Source organism: Oryzias melastigma, linkage group LG1, assembly GCF_002922805.2.
Source record: "Oryzias melastigma strain HK-1 linkage group LG1, ASM292280v2, whole genome shotgun sequence".
Lineage (NCBI taxonomy): Eukaryota > Metazoa > Chordata > Actinopteri > Beloniformes > Adrianichthyidae > Oryzias > Oryzias melastigma.
The window spans coordinates 18,057,282-18,071,982 of record NC_050512.1 but is presented as its reverse complement, the minus strand read 5'-3'; the positions used below and the strand labels follow the sequence as shown (position 1 = coordinate 18,071,982).

Sequence of the window (14,701 nt, the reverse complement as noted above, 5' to 3'; positions counted from 1 at the left end):
ACAAACAAACAAAAAAAGTTAAAATCACTTTTGTTTTTACTGCTGTGAAAACATGTTCAGATGTTTGTGTTCTGATTTCGTCTTCTCCTACCAGAGGCAGCTGTCCTAGTGTGAGGTGGTTGGCAGGCAGAAATGGGGACACATTCTGAGGCAGGGGGCTGATTGGGGTGCTGCCCCCTTGTGGATACCAGGTGTGCTGAGGCAGCGAGGGGCTGGGCTGGAGGACGGCCTGGGGGTCTGGCTGCTGGGGAATCCCAGATTGAGTTTGTTCTTGGATGGGAGCAAGAGGAGCCGGTGTCTGAGCCTCAGGCTGATGGTTTGTGGTCTGAACAGGATGAACTCTTTGAGTGGCGCCTCCTTGTGGCAGCATGTGAGGACGGGCGTTTGGGGCAACCTGAAAAAAGGAAGAATTTTAGAAGTTAGTAGTAGTAAATTTTATTTGTGGAAAACCATTTTTATAGATTTAAAATTTACTTACCGGTACAGCAGACACCAGTAAGGTGATACATGACAGTAGCAATATAATGATCATTTCTAAGCCTTAAAAAAAACTAATTACTTTCAACTTTTTCCAGTAAATCAACAAGGACCTGAAGCTGATGTCCCTTGGGGGCAAATTCACTGCAGCTTTTTTTGATGGGAGTGTGGACTTATGTATTGCTCGCAGAGGGAGCTAACCAATCACATGGCAGAAAGAAATGCAAAAAAATTAACCTAAAACATCTGTTTTAAATGAAGCACTTAGGTGTTAACCAAGGAAATGGTACTAAACTCCCTTAAATGCCTGTTTCTTCTAATTATGATGCTGTAATGTCTAAAAAAGTGGATAGATAAACATTTTAAAGTGCAGGAGTCCAGGTTTCCTGTTACTCAGAGGAGCTGTGGTAATGTCTTAGTGTCTAACCATTGTAATTATCATCAGACCAGATATGTGAACTGTGCAAAAAAAAAAAAAAAGTGTAGAAAGATGGAGTTTCTGTAAAGCTGTCAGAAATACATCAATCATTGTTACAACACCAAGCAGACAATAAAAAACAAAAGGAGGAACTTAAACAGAAGATTGTTACAAAACACCTGTACGGATCTTCTCACCTCAATTCAGTGAATGAAAGTAAGTAGGGTATGGAACAGCAGAGGGCACACCCACTTCAAAAAACATCAGAGGTTTGTACATTACGACCTCTGGAAATGAGGTTTGTGAACACATTAAAATCTACTTGGCTTTGTTTTCTGGTTCTGCTCCTAATCTCCTAATCTAAATACAACTAATACATATATTTTATTATAAATCAATAGGAGTTTACAGATTAATCGATGAATAGATTAATAAATAAATTGATGTGTCTGAGGCAAGTTATCAATCAGAATGACCTATATCACTATACAATCATTTCAAAATGAAATAAATTAATTATATTGATATTGGAAAACTTCACCTGCACTGTTCAGTACCAGGTATTCATCTCTGAGTCACACTGGCTGAAGTTTTAACTAAAGATGTCCTGGATCAATTTTAGTTCAAAATTTTGTTTCAGATTTAATCAATTTTGACTATGAATCGTATCAGCAACCACAAATTATGATATAAATCAAGTCGTTGTTAAAATGAATTGTTGCACCCCTAAAAATGACAGAAATTCTTTAGATATATATACACACTGTTATACACTGTTATAGACGCTTTTGGCACAACCTCACAACAAATCAGCCTCTTCTGATTCACACAAGTGGTTTTGTAGAGAGTTTTTACACTGGATGTTCTTCCTGACACATCCCTGAATCTTACCTGAGCTGAGGACCGGTACAGGGAGACTCAGAATTGGGCCTTCTTGTGTAATTAGTAGAATGAAAGAACCCATGCTTGCTTCAGTTCATAGCAGATCGTGGGAAACAAATACTTGTCATGCACCATCCTTGCACTGTTGTAACAATACTAGAACCTTTAGGAATTTATTCCATTTGAAGGTTAAATGAAAGAGAAATTATCCAAATGTGATTAAGTTAACTTTGATTTTTCTTCCAAAAACTCATAACTTTGTTTTTATATTTTATCTGCCTTATGACAACAGATGTAATTTAGCACTTGTGCTAATTTTGGCTTATTTGTGTTTTTATTACGCTAAAACATCGATGATATGTACAATCTGAATAAATTCAATTAAAAAGAAACTAAATCATGTTTCTTAGCTTAAACAAAATTACATGGTTTAAGTTTGATACAATAAAATAACATAACCATTTATTCATCATGCAATGAGGAAATTACAATGTTGCAGCATTACAGAAAGAAAAAGAGCAGGTTTAGTTCAAAACAGAAATACATTTATTACATATTTACAGAATATAACAGAATTTTAAAAAAAAAATGGAAATGTATTATTTTATCACATCCTTACATTTCTGCCATGATTCAGTTTACTTTATACAAAAACTACATCCATATATGCATACAAACCATTTCAAGACTGTTTCTTTGACTATACTTGCTTATTTTTGTTGGTTGCAAATGACAAACAGAATAAAAAATGACACTATCAGTTCATATTTAAATTAAAAATCGTATTCAGAGTTCATATATTAAGTTATGTCTTTATTTAGAAAGTAAACATTCAAAGAAAACTGATACAATCACAACTGCAAAATTTAAAATATGAGAAAAGTTAATTATGGGAATGTTGCTTTCTCTTTTTTTAAGTAGTCAGCAGTTCAGAGGAGTGAATGAAAATGTTGGTCAAGAGGGTGAACCTCTCACACTCTCACACAGACGCTGTTACAGACTCAGCTTCCACCCTTTCTTAAGCTGTGCTGATCCAGCGTGGTCATGTGAGTGCGCTGAGTGGATATTACAGTGTTGTGTCATCAGCACACTGTCATTAGCGTCTGCAGAAGACGCTCCCGACAGGATTCTTCATTTCACCTGCTTCAGTTTTCACCTTCAGAAGAGTCACAAACAAAATCCTGTTGGTTTTTCACTGCAGATTTATTGCACATTAAAAAAATTAAACAGAAAAAAATCATTTGACATCATTGAAATTTGAACACTAGTGAATCAAATACATTCATTTATTATTATTTTTTTTTTTGTATCAGCCTTTCTGGTTGGTATAAACCATGGGGCAAACACAAAGCTAAAACAGTGCATGACATTCAAACAGATCCATGAGAAGCAGAGCAACTCAGAGAGGGGATCCTCTTTAGGCATGGATGCAGTTCAGCCGCTGTCTCCACGTGGGGTCGTTGCGGTTGTTGCTGCTGTTGTTGCTGTTGTTGTTGCTGCTGTTGTTGTAGTTGCAGCTGTAGATGTGGCAGCCGGGTTGCACAGAGTAGGAAGAATCCTACAAATATTTAACAGTAACGGCCTCAAATTCTACAGCAGGGTAAAAAAAAAGAATTAATAAAAAAAACAGGCATTTGGACACTCTCACGCAGTTTAAAATAAGTTATTTACCTCTAAACTTTGGGATTCACTGCTAGAGCTGTCACTCCTGTGTCTTCTCTACAAAAATGAGACACAAAATGTTTCATCCAAGCATAAATGAAACTAAAAGCACCAGAAATCAAAGAGGTTTTGTACTTACACTCTCACAGGTTTTAACCAGCAGGAAGATCACGAGAAGGAACACCTTCATGTTGCAGCTTCAAACTGTCTCGACGAGTGGAAAGGTGAATAAAATATCAATCCTCGCTTCTATCTCAAATGCTTTTCTCACCACCTCAATTAGCTTTTAAACAGCTGAGAGTGTCGACACGTCTCTGAGTTGCTTCATCCTGAATCTTGTGGTCAGCTTCACATAAGATCAACAGAGGTGTGGACAGGATTTCAGTGTACGAGCCGAGACGGTTCTTTTGCAACATTTAATGCCCACATCCTATTAATCATTTTGTTAATTGCGAAAAAAAAGTCTCCAAATAGGTCAACTTTTTACACCATCATGCATGCATGTTCAGAAATATTTTAGACTTGAAGCTTTTTAGTACCTTCACACAGATGCTTGATGTTCTCTCTAAGTGAAGATTGACAATGCTGAAGGGCTTCATGGGCCCTTCATATTACCGTTGAAGGGTTTTGACAGTAATATGCCGTGCCGGGAGCTACATATCCGCCCATGAAGCATTTTTTTTCCCTTCAAATCTATCTAAGACTGTAATTATCTTGTTTACACATGGTGGACCGCATTTATTTCCTCAGCAGGAGCCTCTGCAGTTCACACCCTCACACAGCGAACACATTCCTATCTGAAAACCGTACATTTTCTTTAAGCGAAGTGGAACATCACACTGATTGGATACTTCATAGTTTGTCAAAATGTGTTCACGAGTTTGAAATGATGAACACCAGGCGGTTTAAATGTTAATAGTTTAATTTAGTATTTAAGTTGGTAAAAACATTTTCTATTATATACATTTTACGTTTTCCATTTGTATTAAGTTTATTTATTGTCTCAAATATTTAAAACGATCTCATCATTGTTCGAAATGGAATACAACAAAAATGGAAATGCAAATTAAAAAAAGAGTTCATACATGTGCCTAAAAATCACTTGTTCAGCCTCAATGCCCTCAATAATTCATTTTCTTATCCATTACATTGTAGAAATTCCACATTCATAGATGTTTGTGTTGAACAGCACAGCCACCATTTAAAAAAAACAAAAAAATAGCAAATTATCAAAGATTTTTTGAGTTAACAAGCAGTAAATGATCATTTCACTTTAACCCCTATAATAAATGTATTTTTTTTTTCCTATTTTCAAATTTTATCCAAATTTTGAGCATTCATTAGCATTTATCGACTTCAGAGTTGAGATGAAACTAAAAGGAAAACAAATATACAAATGCAGAAGAGTTTATTGTTTGTGAAGTTGCTCAAAAAGCAAAAATAAACTTGTTTTTAGTCTTTGATGCTACAAGTTAATTTGCAAGTTTTTAAATCGTAGGGCATCTATATCCTATTCATTGGTGTTTATTTTTCAAAATTTTAACATTAGAAGAAATTTATCTTTTTTATTCTTTTATTTTCTGACTTATTTTGTGGCATTATTCTTTTTATTTTGTTTATTTACAATGTTTTCTGAAAATATTTTTGGTTAATTCTATTTATCAATCCAGCTATTTGTTTTAAACTATTAATTTGTCTCAACCCCAAAGAAAATTTCCTTCAGCTTTGATTGTTTTTTTTTTTTAAATAATCCAGCCGCCCACTCATTATTATAGTTGAAAATAAGATATTTATATGATCTAGTGAAGAGCAAACTGACTGAAAAAGAAATGAACCCTTAAGCCAAACTATGTCTGTCATGAATGGTGGTGAAGAACCCAAATGCAGGAGACAAGACATGGTGGCAGAAACTCAAAGATTTACTTAAAAACTCAAAACATGACAAAACCAGGAAAAAGCCAAACTAGTGCCGTGACAGAACAGATGACCTGACAATGCAGGACTGAAGACCAGACACTTAAATAGGCTGAGGAAAATTAACTAAATGAAGACAGCTGTTGATGATTTGACCTGAACATGGTGAGACTGACGGGAAAACAGAACATGACAAAACCAGATCACAGAATCCTGACAATGTCATTCTAAAAAGTTCTTAAGTATTAAATGCTACTAGAGACATGTCAGATAGTAAAATTAGGAAAATCTTTTTTTGAACACTAATTTAAATCAATCTTTTTATTTTATTTTTTTTCATTAAATGCACAGAAAGCTATTGAAGAGAGAACTGAAGTTCTCTTCCTTTTGGGGGTGCAGTAACCAAAAGCGACCACTAGTTGGCAGCACACACCTGTAAATTCTTCAGTGCTGTATTCAGTGGAAGGCCAGCCCTCCTTACGGCAGCTTTTAGCTTTTAAGATTTGTTCTAGTTAACCCATCTTATATCACACCACATATATAATATATTTCTTATATATAAATTTAGATTTTTATGGCACTCTTCACTTTAAAAAAAAGCATTCAACATGAACGTTTTCACTTGTGTCTTATAGACAAACTCATGCAAACTGTGCATTTTTTGCTTAATATTTTATTTAGGCAGAATTTTCAGAGAACAAAAAGTTACACCGTCATGTTTCTTAAAACCATTGTAAACTGATGAAATAGATGTTCACTGAGGAGAAGGATTTCAGATCTCAGGGACCAGTGGTGGTGGTATCAGCTGCAACCGTGGTATCTGCTGCAACGGTGGTATCAGCAGCCATGGTTGTGGTGTCAGCTGCCATGGTTGTGGTGTCAGCTGCAACGGTGGTATCAGCAGCCATGGTTGTGGTATCAGCAGCCATGGTTGTGGTATCTGCAGCCATGGTTGTGGTGTCAGCTGCAACGGTGGTATCAGCAGCCATGGTGGTAGTGTCAACTGTTGTGTCGGTGGTAGATTCAGACACAGTAGGCTCAGTGCTGGGTGAAGTTGTCGGCTGAAGCTTCTCTAGGATGGACAGAAGGTACTGGAGCAAGTTGTGTCTGTCAAAGGGTCGTCCAGGAGGGTGATGAAAATGCCCTTCGCCCTGCGACAAAAACACATTTCTCTTCACATACGGATGGATTTGGTCACAATTTGTCTGCAATAATGGCAAAACAAGAATCTTACTCCATTGAAGGGAAGGTTGGGAGGAAATCGTCCAGGTCCTCCATGGCCCCTGCCATGCTATTATATAAAAAAAATAAATAAATAAAAAAGTTAAAAAGCACATCTGCTTGAATACAAATACTCTTAATTCCGTTGAACTTACAAACTGAGCCAGAGAGACGCTCAGGAGGCATCCAAGCACGAGGACTGTTTTGAGCATGGCTGATCAATCTCCTGTTGATGAAACAAAATAATATTAAAGTAACAATAATCACCACAAAACCTGTATTCAGCAACATAATAAAAAAAGAAGAAGAAATAAGAAAAGACAGTTACAATCACGTCTTTACAACTTTAGCAGGCTGCTTCTCAGCTGGTCGTGGGAATGATGGTGTGGCTGCAGAGCTTCGCTTATATACTGTAGCTGGATGGATGACTAAGTTTTTACATTGTTGTAAAACTACAATTAATGAAATCATCTGTCTCCACATTTCATAATGAAGAAATAATCAAACATGAATCAAAGGAACAAATTACTTTTGAGTCACATCCAACACTTACTAAAAAAATAGTGGGAGGAGCTTATGTAACTGTGAAAAACAGGTATTTAGACACTTCAAACAAGAAAAACTCAGCTGTGTGGATATATGTTTGTCAGAAGGATATATCGGTGTATGTTTTTTTAAATTTGTCCTGTCCAACAGCTGAGGAAGTAGATGAGAGCTGAAGGCCTCTTGTGTTGGACCAATTTTACTATTACAATAAGGGGTTCTGGATCTTCAGACAAACGTGTATATTTGTTTTAACCCCTTTTGCATTTGAGGTTAAGCTTTTTATATAATAATTATGATTATATGTAATGTAATTGTTGGAGCTGAGAAAAAAAAATCAATAAGAGATTTGGGAATCTTTGATCATACTGTTTTGTCCTAGTGATCAACTTGGTTTAGGAATTTATATTCAAAAATATGAAAGTTGGAACTATTAAATGGAGTGAACCACTCTATGTTTTTACAGAAAAGTCCTTAAAGAAATCTGTTTTCATCTCAAAGTTTAAATCAATGTGTAATTTAGTCAGGTAAATGACAAAAAGACAGCCTCTAATTGTTTTTTACAAACCGTTTAATTTCAAATGATTTGTCTCTATATTAATATTTTCTATGTTTGCACGGATTGTATGTCTGGGTGTGTGAGTTTTTGCATTGTGTGCGTGGGGTAGTGAAACCTTCTAAGTACTTGGTGTTGCAAACCTTCATGAATCAAGATGATTAATTTATCAACTGGTTTACGTCATGGATAACATTTTGTTTGTAGTCTTCAAAGTTATGTTTGAGTTGGGATGAAGGGCAGGACAATACACCTTTATCAAACGTGAAGTTTCGTCATGAGGTGGGCGTGTATTGCAGCCAAACACACACGACACACTTCAGTCTTTTTTTAATTTAAAGGTTAATTTATTGCGTTCAGTTTTGCATGACTTAATTCTTTTAAAGTTTGATCTGTTTTATTTTTACCAGCTATTATTTAGTGAAATAAATACATAAAAACTGTTTTTGCATTAAAGGTTTATAACAAAATCATGAAATACCAACAATTGGGAAACTTTGGAAATTAACTGTTCTCGTAAAGACCCTATAAATTTTTTGTTAAAATTAAAGTAAAATTTGAACAAAAATTGTTTTACCCATTCCAAATTAGAGTGGTGAGCTGCAGACACAGCTGCCCTCGTGAACCATTTAGTGGTGTCAAGCAGGGAAGTATTGGCCCATTTTTAGAGTCTTTGGTTTGATTTGATCTCACGACTTTCCAAATTTAGGACAGACGCTCTACCACAAGATCACCAAGCTGGTTTTATATGTGTAGAATTGTGTTATCTTGATGGTGACTGCTTAGGAACTTGTAAAAATTCCTGCATATAAATGATTTGTTATTTTCCTGTTGAATTTTTTATTTTAGCCATATATTTAAAGTCCAAATGACCAGAATATGATTTCATTAATCCGAACAATTTAAGTGCACAGCATAAAAATAGGACAGGGAAAGGAAATAGGACTGAAAAAAAAAAATCTAAACAGTTAAATATAAAGAAATTAAAAAAAAATGCTTAGTGGAGCAAGAAGTTCAGAGAAAATGTTGCAGAGATTATGATTAAGTGTAAAAAATCGTGTTTATAAGCAGACAATAAAAACACAAAACCCATAAAAAAAGACAGACCCTTTTTTTTTCTTTTTTTTTTATTATCATATTCTTCCTGCAGGCTGCAGGAAATGTGGTGGTAAAAACAAAGACCAAACGCTGCACCCTGCGGAGGTGGTAGTTAAGCTTTTTTGAAGAAAACCTGCCTTCAGTAATTCTGTCTGCTGTGAAAGATGTTTTGACACTTGACTTGTGTCAGAAAGGTGATGAAATCACATCCTTGCAGGAAAAATCTTGCAAAGTTATTTCCCACTGGCTATCAGGAAATTACCATTAATCTCAGTTCAGTTGTGAAACAGTCAGCAACAGGAAAGGTTTTGTTTTGCTGACTGGATGAGACTTGTGTTTGCAGTTTCGTCCATTTTGTTTGGAAAAGTAATCAATTTACAAGATATGGAGGAGATATATCTGACTTTATAAAACAGTGTTAAATATTCACTCAAAAATGTTGTGCTTTTAAAAAAAAAAATTCTCTGTTATACAGATGATCCTCATAGAAGGGAAGTAAGATTTATCATTTGGACCATAGGCAATCTACAGCCCGGGAGCCATACTAATGCTTTATATTTCACCGTAATTTTGGTGTCTCCCTTTAGATGGTGCACCACAAATAAACTGACTTGTGTTTAGGTGGAGAAAGTTATTTTGCATTCTTGTTGTGTTGGAAGATTTGTCGCTTTTCTCACTTTCATGTGTGTTTTTTGAGTCAGTAATTTTTTGCGATCATTCCAACATAACAAACAAGTGTGTTTTTCTCCAAAAGACATCAACCAACTGGTCCAATCAGCACTAAAATAGGAACAAAAGCCACAGTTAAAAAAGCAAGTTTTTGTCCAGATTCTGTGTTGTTTTTTTCTCATAACACTTCAAGCATTTGATCAGGTTCATCTGTCAAGTTTTAAAACGCTTTGTGGCCTATAAGGAAAAAAAAAATATTGATACTCGAGATGCAAAGGAAGAAACATGTGGTCTACATATGTGTTTTAAAATAAATGTAGTCATAGCTAGTGAAAGCTTCTAAACATGGTAAATATGCAACTAAAAATATCGCAGTCTTTTTGCAAAAATTTGATATATGCAACTTCCATTTGAAAACTGACAAAATGCAAGAACAGATCACACCACTGGGTGGCACACAACCATCAGATATTGACGTTTTACAATGTTCAACAAATTGAGTACTAAGCTTTGCTTTACTATTTTTAACGTATTTTTACAAGAACATCAGAATCAATTATCAGTGGTTCAGATTTGAGTCTTGTTAAATCTTTTTTTTACCTTCTGCCAGTAGGATGCAAAGGAAGTTAGTCTTCTTCAATATTTTATTTTGAATATTTTCTATTTACATCTCAGAGAAAAAAAAACATTATTTATTAGATTAGAAAACAGACAAAATTATATTTTATTGTCTCCATATCAGACTTCATTTGTAACTGCATGAGCAGAAGTTGCTTCCTTCCTCAAGTTGTTGCAACAATTGTTGCTGTAGTGGCTGACAAATGCTGCACCCACGAGGTGAGCAGATGCTCATAAGATACATGTATGATCCCCACACTAACTCCACTGTATTGTGTATCTGCTCATTTCTAATAGTGAACAGAGCCAAAAGACTCCTTGTGCTCTCTGCAGGATTTCAAAAATGTTAACCCTCAACTTTAGAAGTGTGTTTTAGTACCACCTGCATGTCGATGAGTCCTCTATGACCTTGCCATTTGGTGATACTTGTGTGCATAAGAGCTTGGTCAATTTTTGCCCACTGACAAACCCAAATCCATACCTGTAGGGCATTTGTGACCAAAACTTTTTCCAAGATTTTGTTCCATGCAACAAAAACTACTGTTTTTGCAGGAGAAACAACGAGGAAACGACAGTACTTCTGCTCTTTAGAATAGAATAACTTTATTGTCATTGTACATAATACAATGAATTTGAGTGCAGTCCTCTTCAGGTGCGATTATAAATAAATAATAAAATAAATAAAATAAATTAGAATAAAATAAAATACCAAATGGATAAATTCAAACTCACATCCAAACAACCATACAAAGGAGTTAAAACATTATACTAGAAAAGGCACTCAATTCCTAGCAGCAGTTTTTTAATCTATTTGTCCTTGATTTTGTTGTCCTGTATTATTGAAGCTTTTGTGGATTTCTTTTAAGCCAAATATCGATAAGGTTGAGAGAGCTAGAAAATTTTGAAATTATTTTATTGAAACGATTAGAGTTATGTTGAGTTGGAAATCTGTCCTGGTTTTTATCTGGTACTACATTGAAGTCACCTGCAACAACAACTTTGTTAGTTGAATACAAATGTTTCCAGCTGATTATCAAATGTTTTATGTTTGTAACTAATCTCTGGTTTTTGGTCCTATTATTAAAACCATAAATGTTAACAAGTATCCATTTAGTCGTCCATCTCAAGGTTAATCATTAACCAATGACCGTCAATGTCACTTTTATGATCAAAAACTTTACCATCAAAATTATGCAAGAAAGTTGACACTCCTGCTGAACGAGAACTGCTACGGGTTGAAAAAATGTCTCTGCTGCCCCACTGAGATTGACAGATTCTCCCAAGCCCGCTTTCCGTGGAAAGAGTTGGGCTTTCAAACAAGGTCACTCCTGATTGGCGAGAGTGGCTGCCATAGAAATGATGACTCAGACCAACTCTGACCAATCACTGCTTACTAACGCCGCCTGGTTCCAAAATGGTGAAGTCCATAACACGGAAAAAATAGTGCTATGTCTATCTATAAATCAATGGTATGGGACTTCCAACAAACTCACTTCTGATTGGCGACAGTAGTTGCTATAGGAACATTAAATCAGACCAACACTCACTGGTTTTAACCTTGTGTGACTCCAAATGACGGCTTTCGTATTGCGATAAAATGGCAACTGAATTAGCTTCATTTTGCAGGACCCAAAAGTAATGCATTTTCTATGAGTGACTTCCACTGTCTAGTTCTCTCATACAGTCAATGTGTGCCCCTAAAAAAGGAATGACTTGTCATAAATGGTCAAATACCCAAAAAATATACATTTCCTTTAAATAAGTTTACTTAAATAAGTTTTAGTTCTCTGCATGCTCTCTAAGAAGTCAAGATACTTAATAAATTTAAAAGAAAACAACAGTTTCTTTCATTTTCATTTGCTGCGTTTATTTAGAACAGTAAAAATATGAACTGTTTCACTGATTCCAAAACATTTCTTAATCACTTCTTAGTGGACGGTTCCATTCCAGACTTTATCATCCAGCGATGAGCCGTTGTAAGAGGAGGGCAATGATTTGGTTCAGAGTGGCTGAAGATGCCGCGGTGGTTGTTGTAGTCGTGGCCTTAAAGCAATCAGAAAAAAGTCAAGTTAATGATAAGACAGGGCTCTATCAGGACTTTGTTACACCAGGTGTTGCTGTTTTGGACCAGATCTTAAACACTCACCTCGTTTGAGTTGGAGTTTGACTTTGAGCGAGCAACTCTCTGATGCTCCTCCAGCTGTTGAAAAAGATTCAGGATTGACAGTTTTTAGGGCTTACTCTGTTCTTTACAGCAGATCATGGAGTCTGAACATGATAATTAGAGACAATCAGACTTACAGGTTGAGCCAGAGTGAGACTCAGGAGGCATCCAAGCACAAGCGCTAACTTCAGCATGATTTCACTCCTGGAAACAAAAATCAAAACTATTAACAGATAAAACATGTTCAGTTAAATAACAATGAAAAAAATATCACTGTAGCATCGCAGATAATACTGAAACCAAGAAAACATGATTACAGTTGTGTCTTTGCTTCCTCAGCAGAAGATCAGGAACGTTGTGATGCTTCTCTGACCTTCTCTTATATATGATCAGGAAAGCAGAGCTCTTGTGAAACTGCATTCTTTGGTCAATTCCATGTTAGAAAAAACACTGATTACTGAATTAAGTTAGAAGATACACAAGATTATGGGGATTTGCACGACCATGAAAACACACAAATGAAAAACAGTAGATCATTCTGAAATTCTAAGATCAACATCAACACTTTTTAACATATAGCTCACCTACACATAAGTCACTGAGCAACATACGTCTGTTGTAAAAACAGTTTAATGTATGTCACAATAGGTTTAGCCTCGTTAATACTTGGTTGATTATGAAAGATTTGATTACAGATTTCAAACCTTTCGAGGAACAATTCAGTCTAAGAATAAAGAAAAGAATCTATCACTCTAGCACGTAAAATTAATAAATAAATATATAAATAATCAGACCTTCCAGGATTTCGCAGCAGATTTTTATGATCGCCTGAGGCTGCAGCGGCTTTTGTGAAAAGTTGCAACAAAAGTTGCGATGTTTTGTAATATATATATTAATTTGAAAAGCGCCTAAAAATGTTAATTATGAAATAAACTTCACATTCTCATATTCCAACTCTTTTTATTGTGACACATGCACTAGCAAAATACTTCATCATCACCTTGTATAATGTTGTTGTGCTGTCATTTAACTTGAATAGAAACGTAAAACACAAAATGAACTTTTGGTCTTCCCTGCTCACAATAACCCAAACATTTGTGTTTTGATTTAAACATACCTCAGAATAAAATGACTTTATAGTCTTAAAATACTGCATAATCAGATTAATCTTCGGATCTCCATATTCTCCTCAGAATCTTCCTCTTTATCTATTTCAGAAGCATCACTAGTGAGTCAATGGTCGGTATTTGGTCTTTTATGCCAAATATCGATAAGATCGAGCGAGCTCGAAAATTCTGAAATTATTTTATTGAAACGATTAGAGTTATGTTGAGTTGGAAATCTGTCCTGGTTTTTATCTGGTACTACATTGAAGTCACCTGCAACAACAACCTTATCAGTTGAATACACATGTTTCCAGCTGATTATCAAATGTTTTATGTTTGTAACTAATCTCTGGTTTTTGGTCCTATTATTAAAACCATAAATGTTAACAAGAATATATTTAGTCGTCCATCTTAAGGTTAATCATTAACCAATGACCGTCGATGTCACTTTTATGATCAAAAACTTTACCATCAAAACTAGGCAAGAAAGTTGCCACTCCTGCTGAACGAGAACTGCTACGGGCTGAAAAAATGTCTCTGCTGCCCCACTGAGATTGACAGATTCTCCCGAGCCCGCTTTCCATGGAAGGAGTTGGGCTTTCAAATGACGTCTTTCGTATTGTGATAAAATGGCAACTGAATTAGCTTCATTTTGCAGGACCAGAAGTAATGCATTTTCTATGGGTGACTTCCATCGTCTAGTTCTCTCATACAGTCAATGTGTGCCCCTAAAAAAGGTATGACTTGCCATAAATGGTCAAATACCAAAAAAATACTTATACATTTCCTTTTCATAGTTTTATTTGAATAATTTTTAGTTCTCTGCATGCTCACTAAGAAGTCAAGATACTTGATGAATTTAAAAGAAAAAGACAGTTTCTTTCATTTTCATTTGCTGCGTTTATTTAGAACAGTAAAAATATGAACTGTTTCACTGATTCCAAAACATTTCTTAATCACTTCTTAGTGGACGGTTCCATTCCAGACTTTATCATCCAGCGATGAGCCGCTGTAAGAGGAGGGCAATGATTTGGTTCAGAGTGGCTGAAGATGCCGCGGTGGTTGTTGTAGTCGTGGCCTTAAAGCAATCAGAAAAAAGTCAAGTCAATGATAAGACAGGGCTCCATCAGGACTTTGTTACACCAGGTGTTGCTGTTTTGGACCAGATCTTAAGCACTCACCTCGTTTGAGTTGGAGTTTGACTTTGAGCGAGCAACTCTCTGATGCTCCTCCAGCTGTTGAAAAAGGTTCAAGATTGACAGTTTTTAGGGCTCACCCTGTTCTGTACAGCAGATCATGGAGTCTGAACATGATAATTAGAGACAATCAGACTTACAGGTTGAGCCAGAGTGAGACTCAGGAGGCATCCAAGC

General features: G+C 35.7%; 2 protein-coding genes and 3 long non-coding RNA genes across 7 annotated transcripts in view; all 5 read right to left on the bottom strand.

Moving 5' to 3' along the window:
* The window catches only part of LOC112157451 (predicted GPI-anchored protein 58), a 3,004-nt gene extending 2,262 nt beyond the window's left edge, over positions 1-742 (bottom strand). For both annotated transcript variants that reach the window (XM_024290177.2, XM_024290178.2), the window contains exons 1-2: positions 479-742; positions 92-394 (exon numbers count right to left, since the gene is read on the bottom strand). In XM_024290177.2, the coding sequence (XP_024145945.1) occupies positions 92-394; positions 479-532 (357 nt within the window). In that variant the 5' untranslated portion in view covers positions 533-742. The remainder of the gene's footprint in view (positions 1-91; positions 395-478) is intronic.
* A 2,343-nt stretch (positions 743-3,085) lies between these two features.
* On the bottom strand, positions 3,086-5,425 carry LOC118598925. The gene is made up of 3 exons (XR_004948155.1): positions 3,579-5,425; positions 3,449-3,496; positions 3,086-3,367 (listed from the first exon to the last, which is right to left on the bottom strand). It is a non-coding gene; the product is annotated as an uncharacterized LOC118598925 (long non-coding RNA).
* Positions 5,426-5,493: 68 nt separating this feature from the next.
* Positions 5,494-14,701, bottom strand: part of LOC118598924 (cell wall protein IFF6-like) — a 15,715-nt gene continuing 6,507 nt past the window's right edge. The window contains exons 1-4 of one of the 2 annotated variants that reach the window (XM_036212623.1): positions 6,903-7,577; positions 6,730-6,800; positions 6,588-6,644; positions 5,494-6,504 (exon numbers count right to left, since the gene is read on the bottom strand). In XM_036212623.1, the coding sequence (XP_036068516.1) occupies positions 6,133-6,504; positions 6,588-6,644; positions 6,730-6,786 (486 nt within the window). In that variant the 5' untranslated portion in view covers positions 6,787-6,800; positions 6,903-7,577 and the 3' untranslated portion in view covers positions 5,494-6,132. Of the gene's footprint in view, positions 6,505-6,587; positions 6,645-6,729; positions 6,801-6,902; positions 7,578-14,701 lie in introns of those variants that run through there. The other variant, XM_036212625.1, reaches the window with a different exon arrangement.
* On the bottom strand, positions 11,874-12,576 carry LOC112157490. The gene is made up of 4 exons (XR_002921159.2): positions 12,540-12,576; positions 12,360-12,426; positions 12,205-12,258; positions 11,874-12,101 (listed from the first exon to the last, which is right to left on the bottom strand). It is a non-coding gene; the product is annotated as an uncharacterized LOC112157490 (long non-coding RNA).
* LOC112157491 lies at positions 14,228-14,701 on the bottom strand. The gene is made up of 3 exons (XR_002921160.2): positions 14,665-14,701; positions 14,510-14,563; positions 14,228-14,406 (listed from the first exon to the last, which is right to left on the bottom strand). It is a non-coding gene; the product is annotated as an uncharacterized LOC112157491 (long non-coding RNA).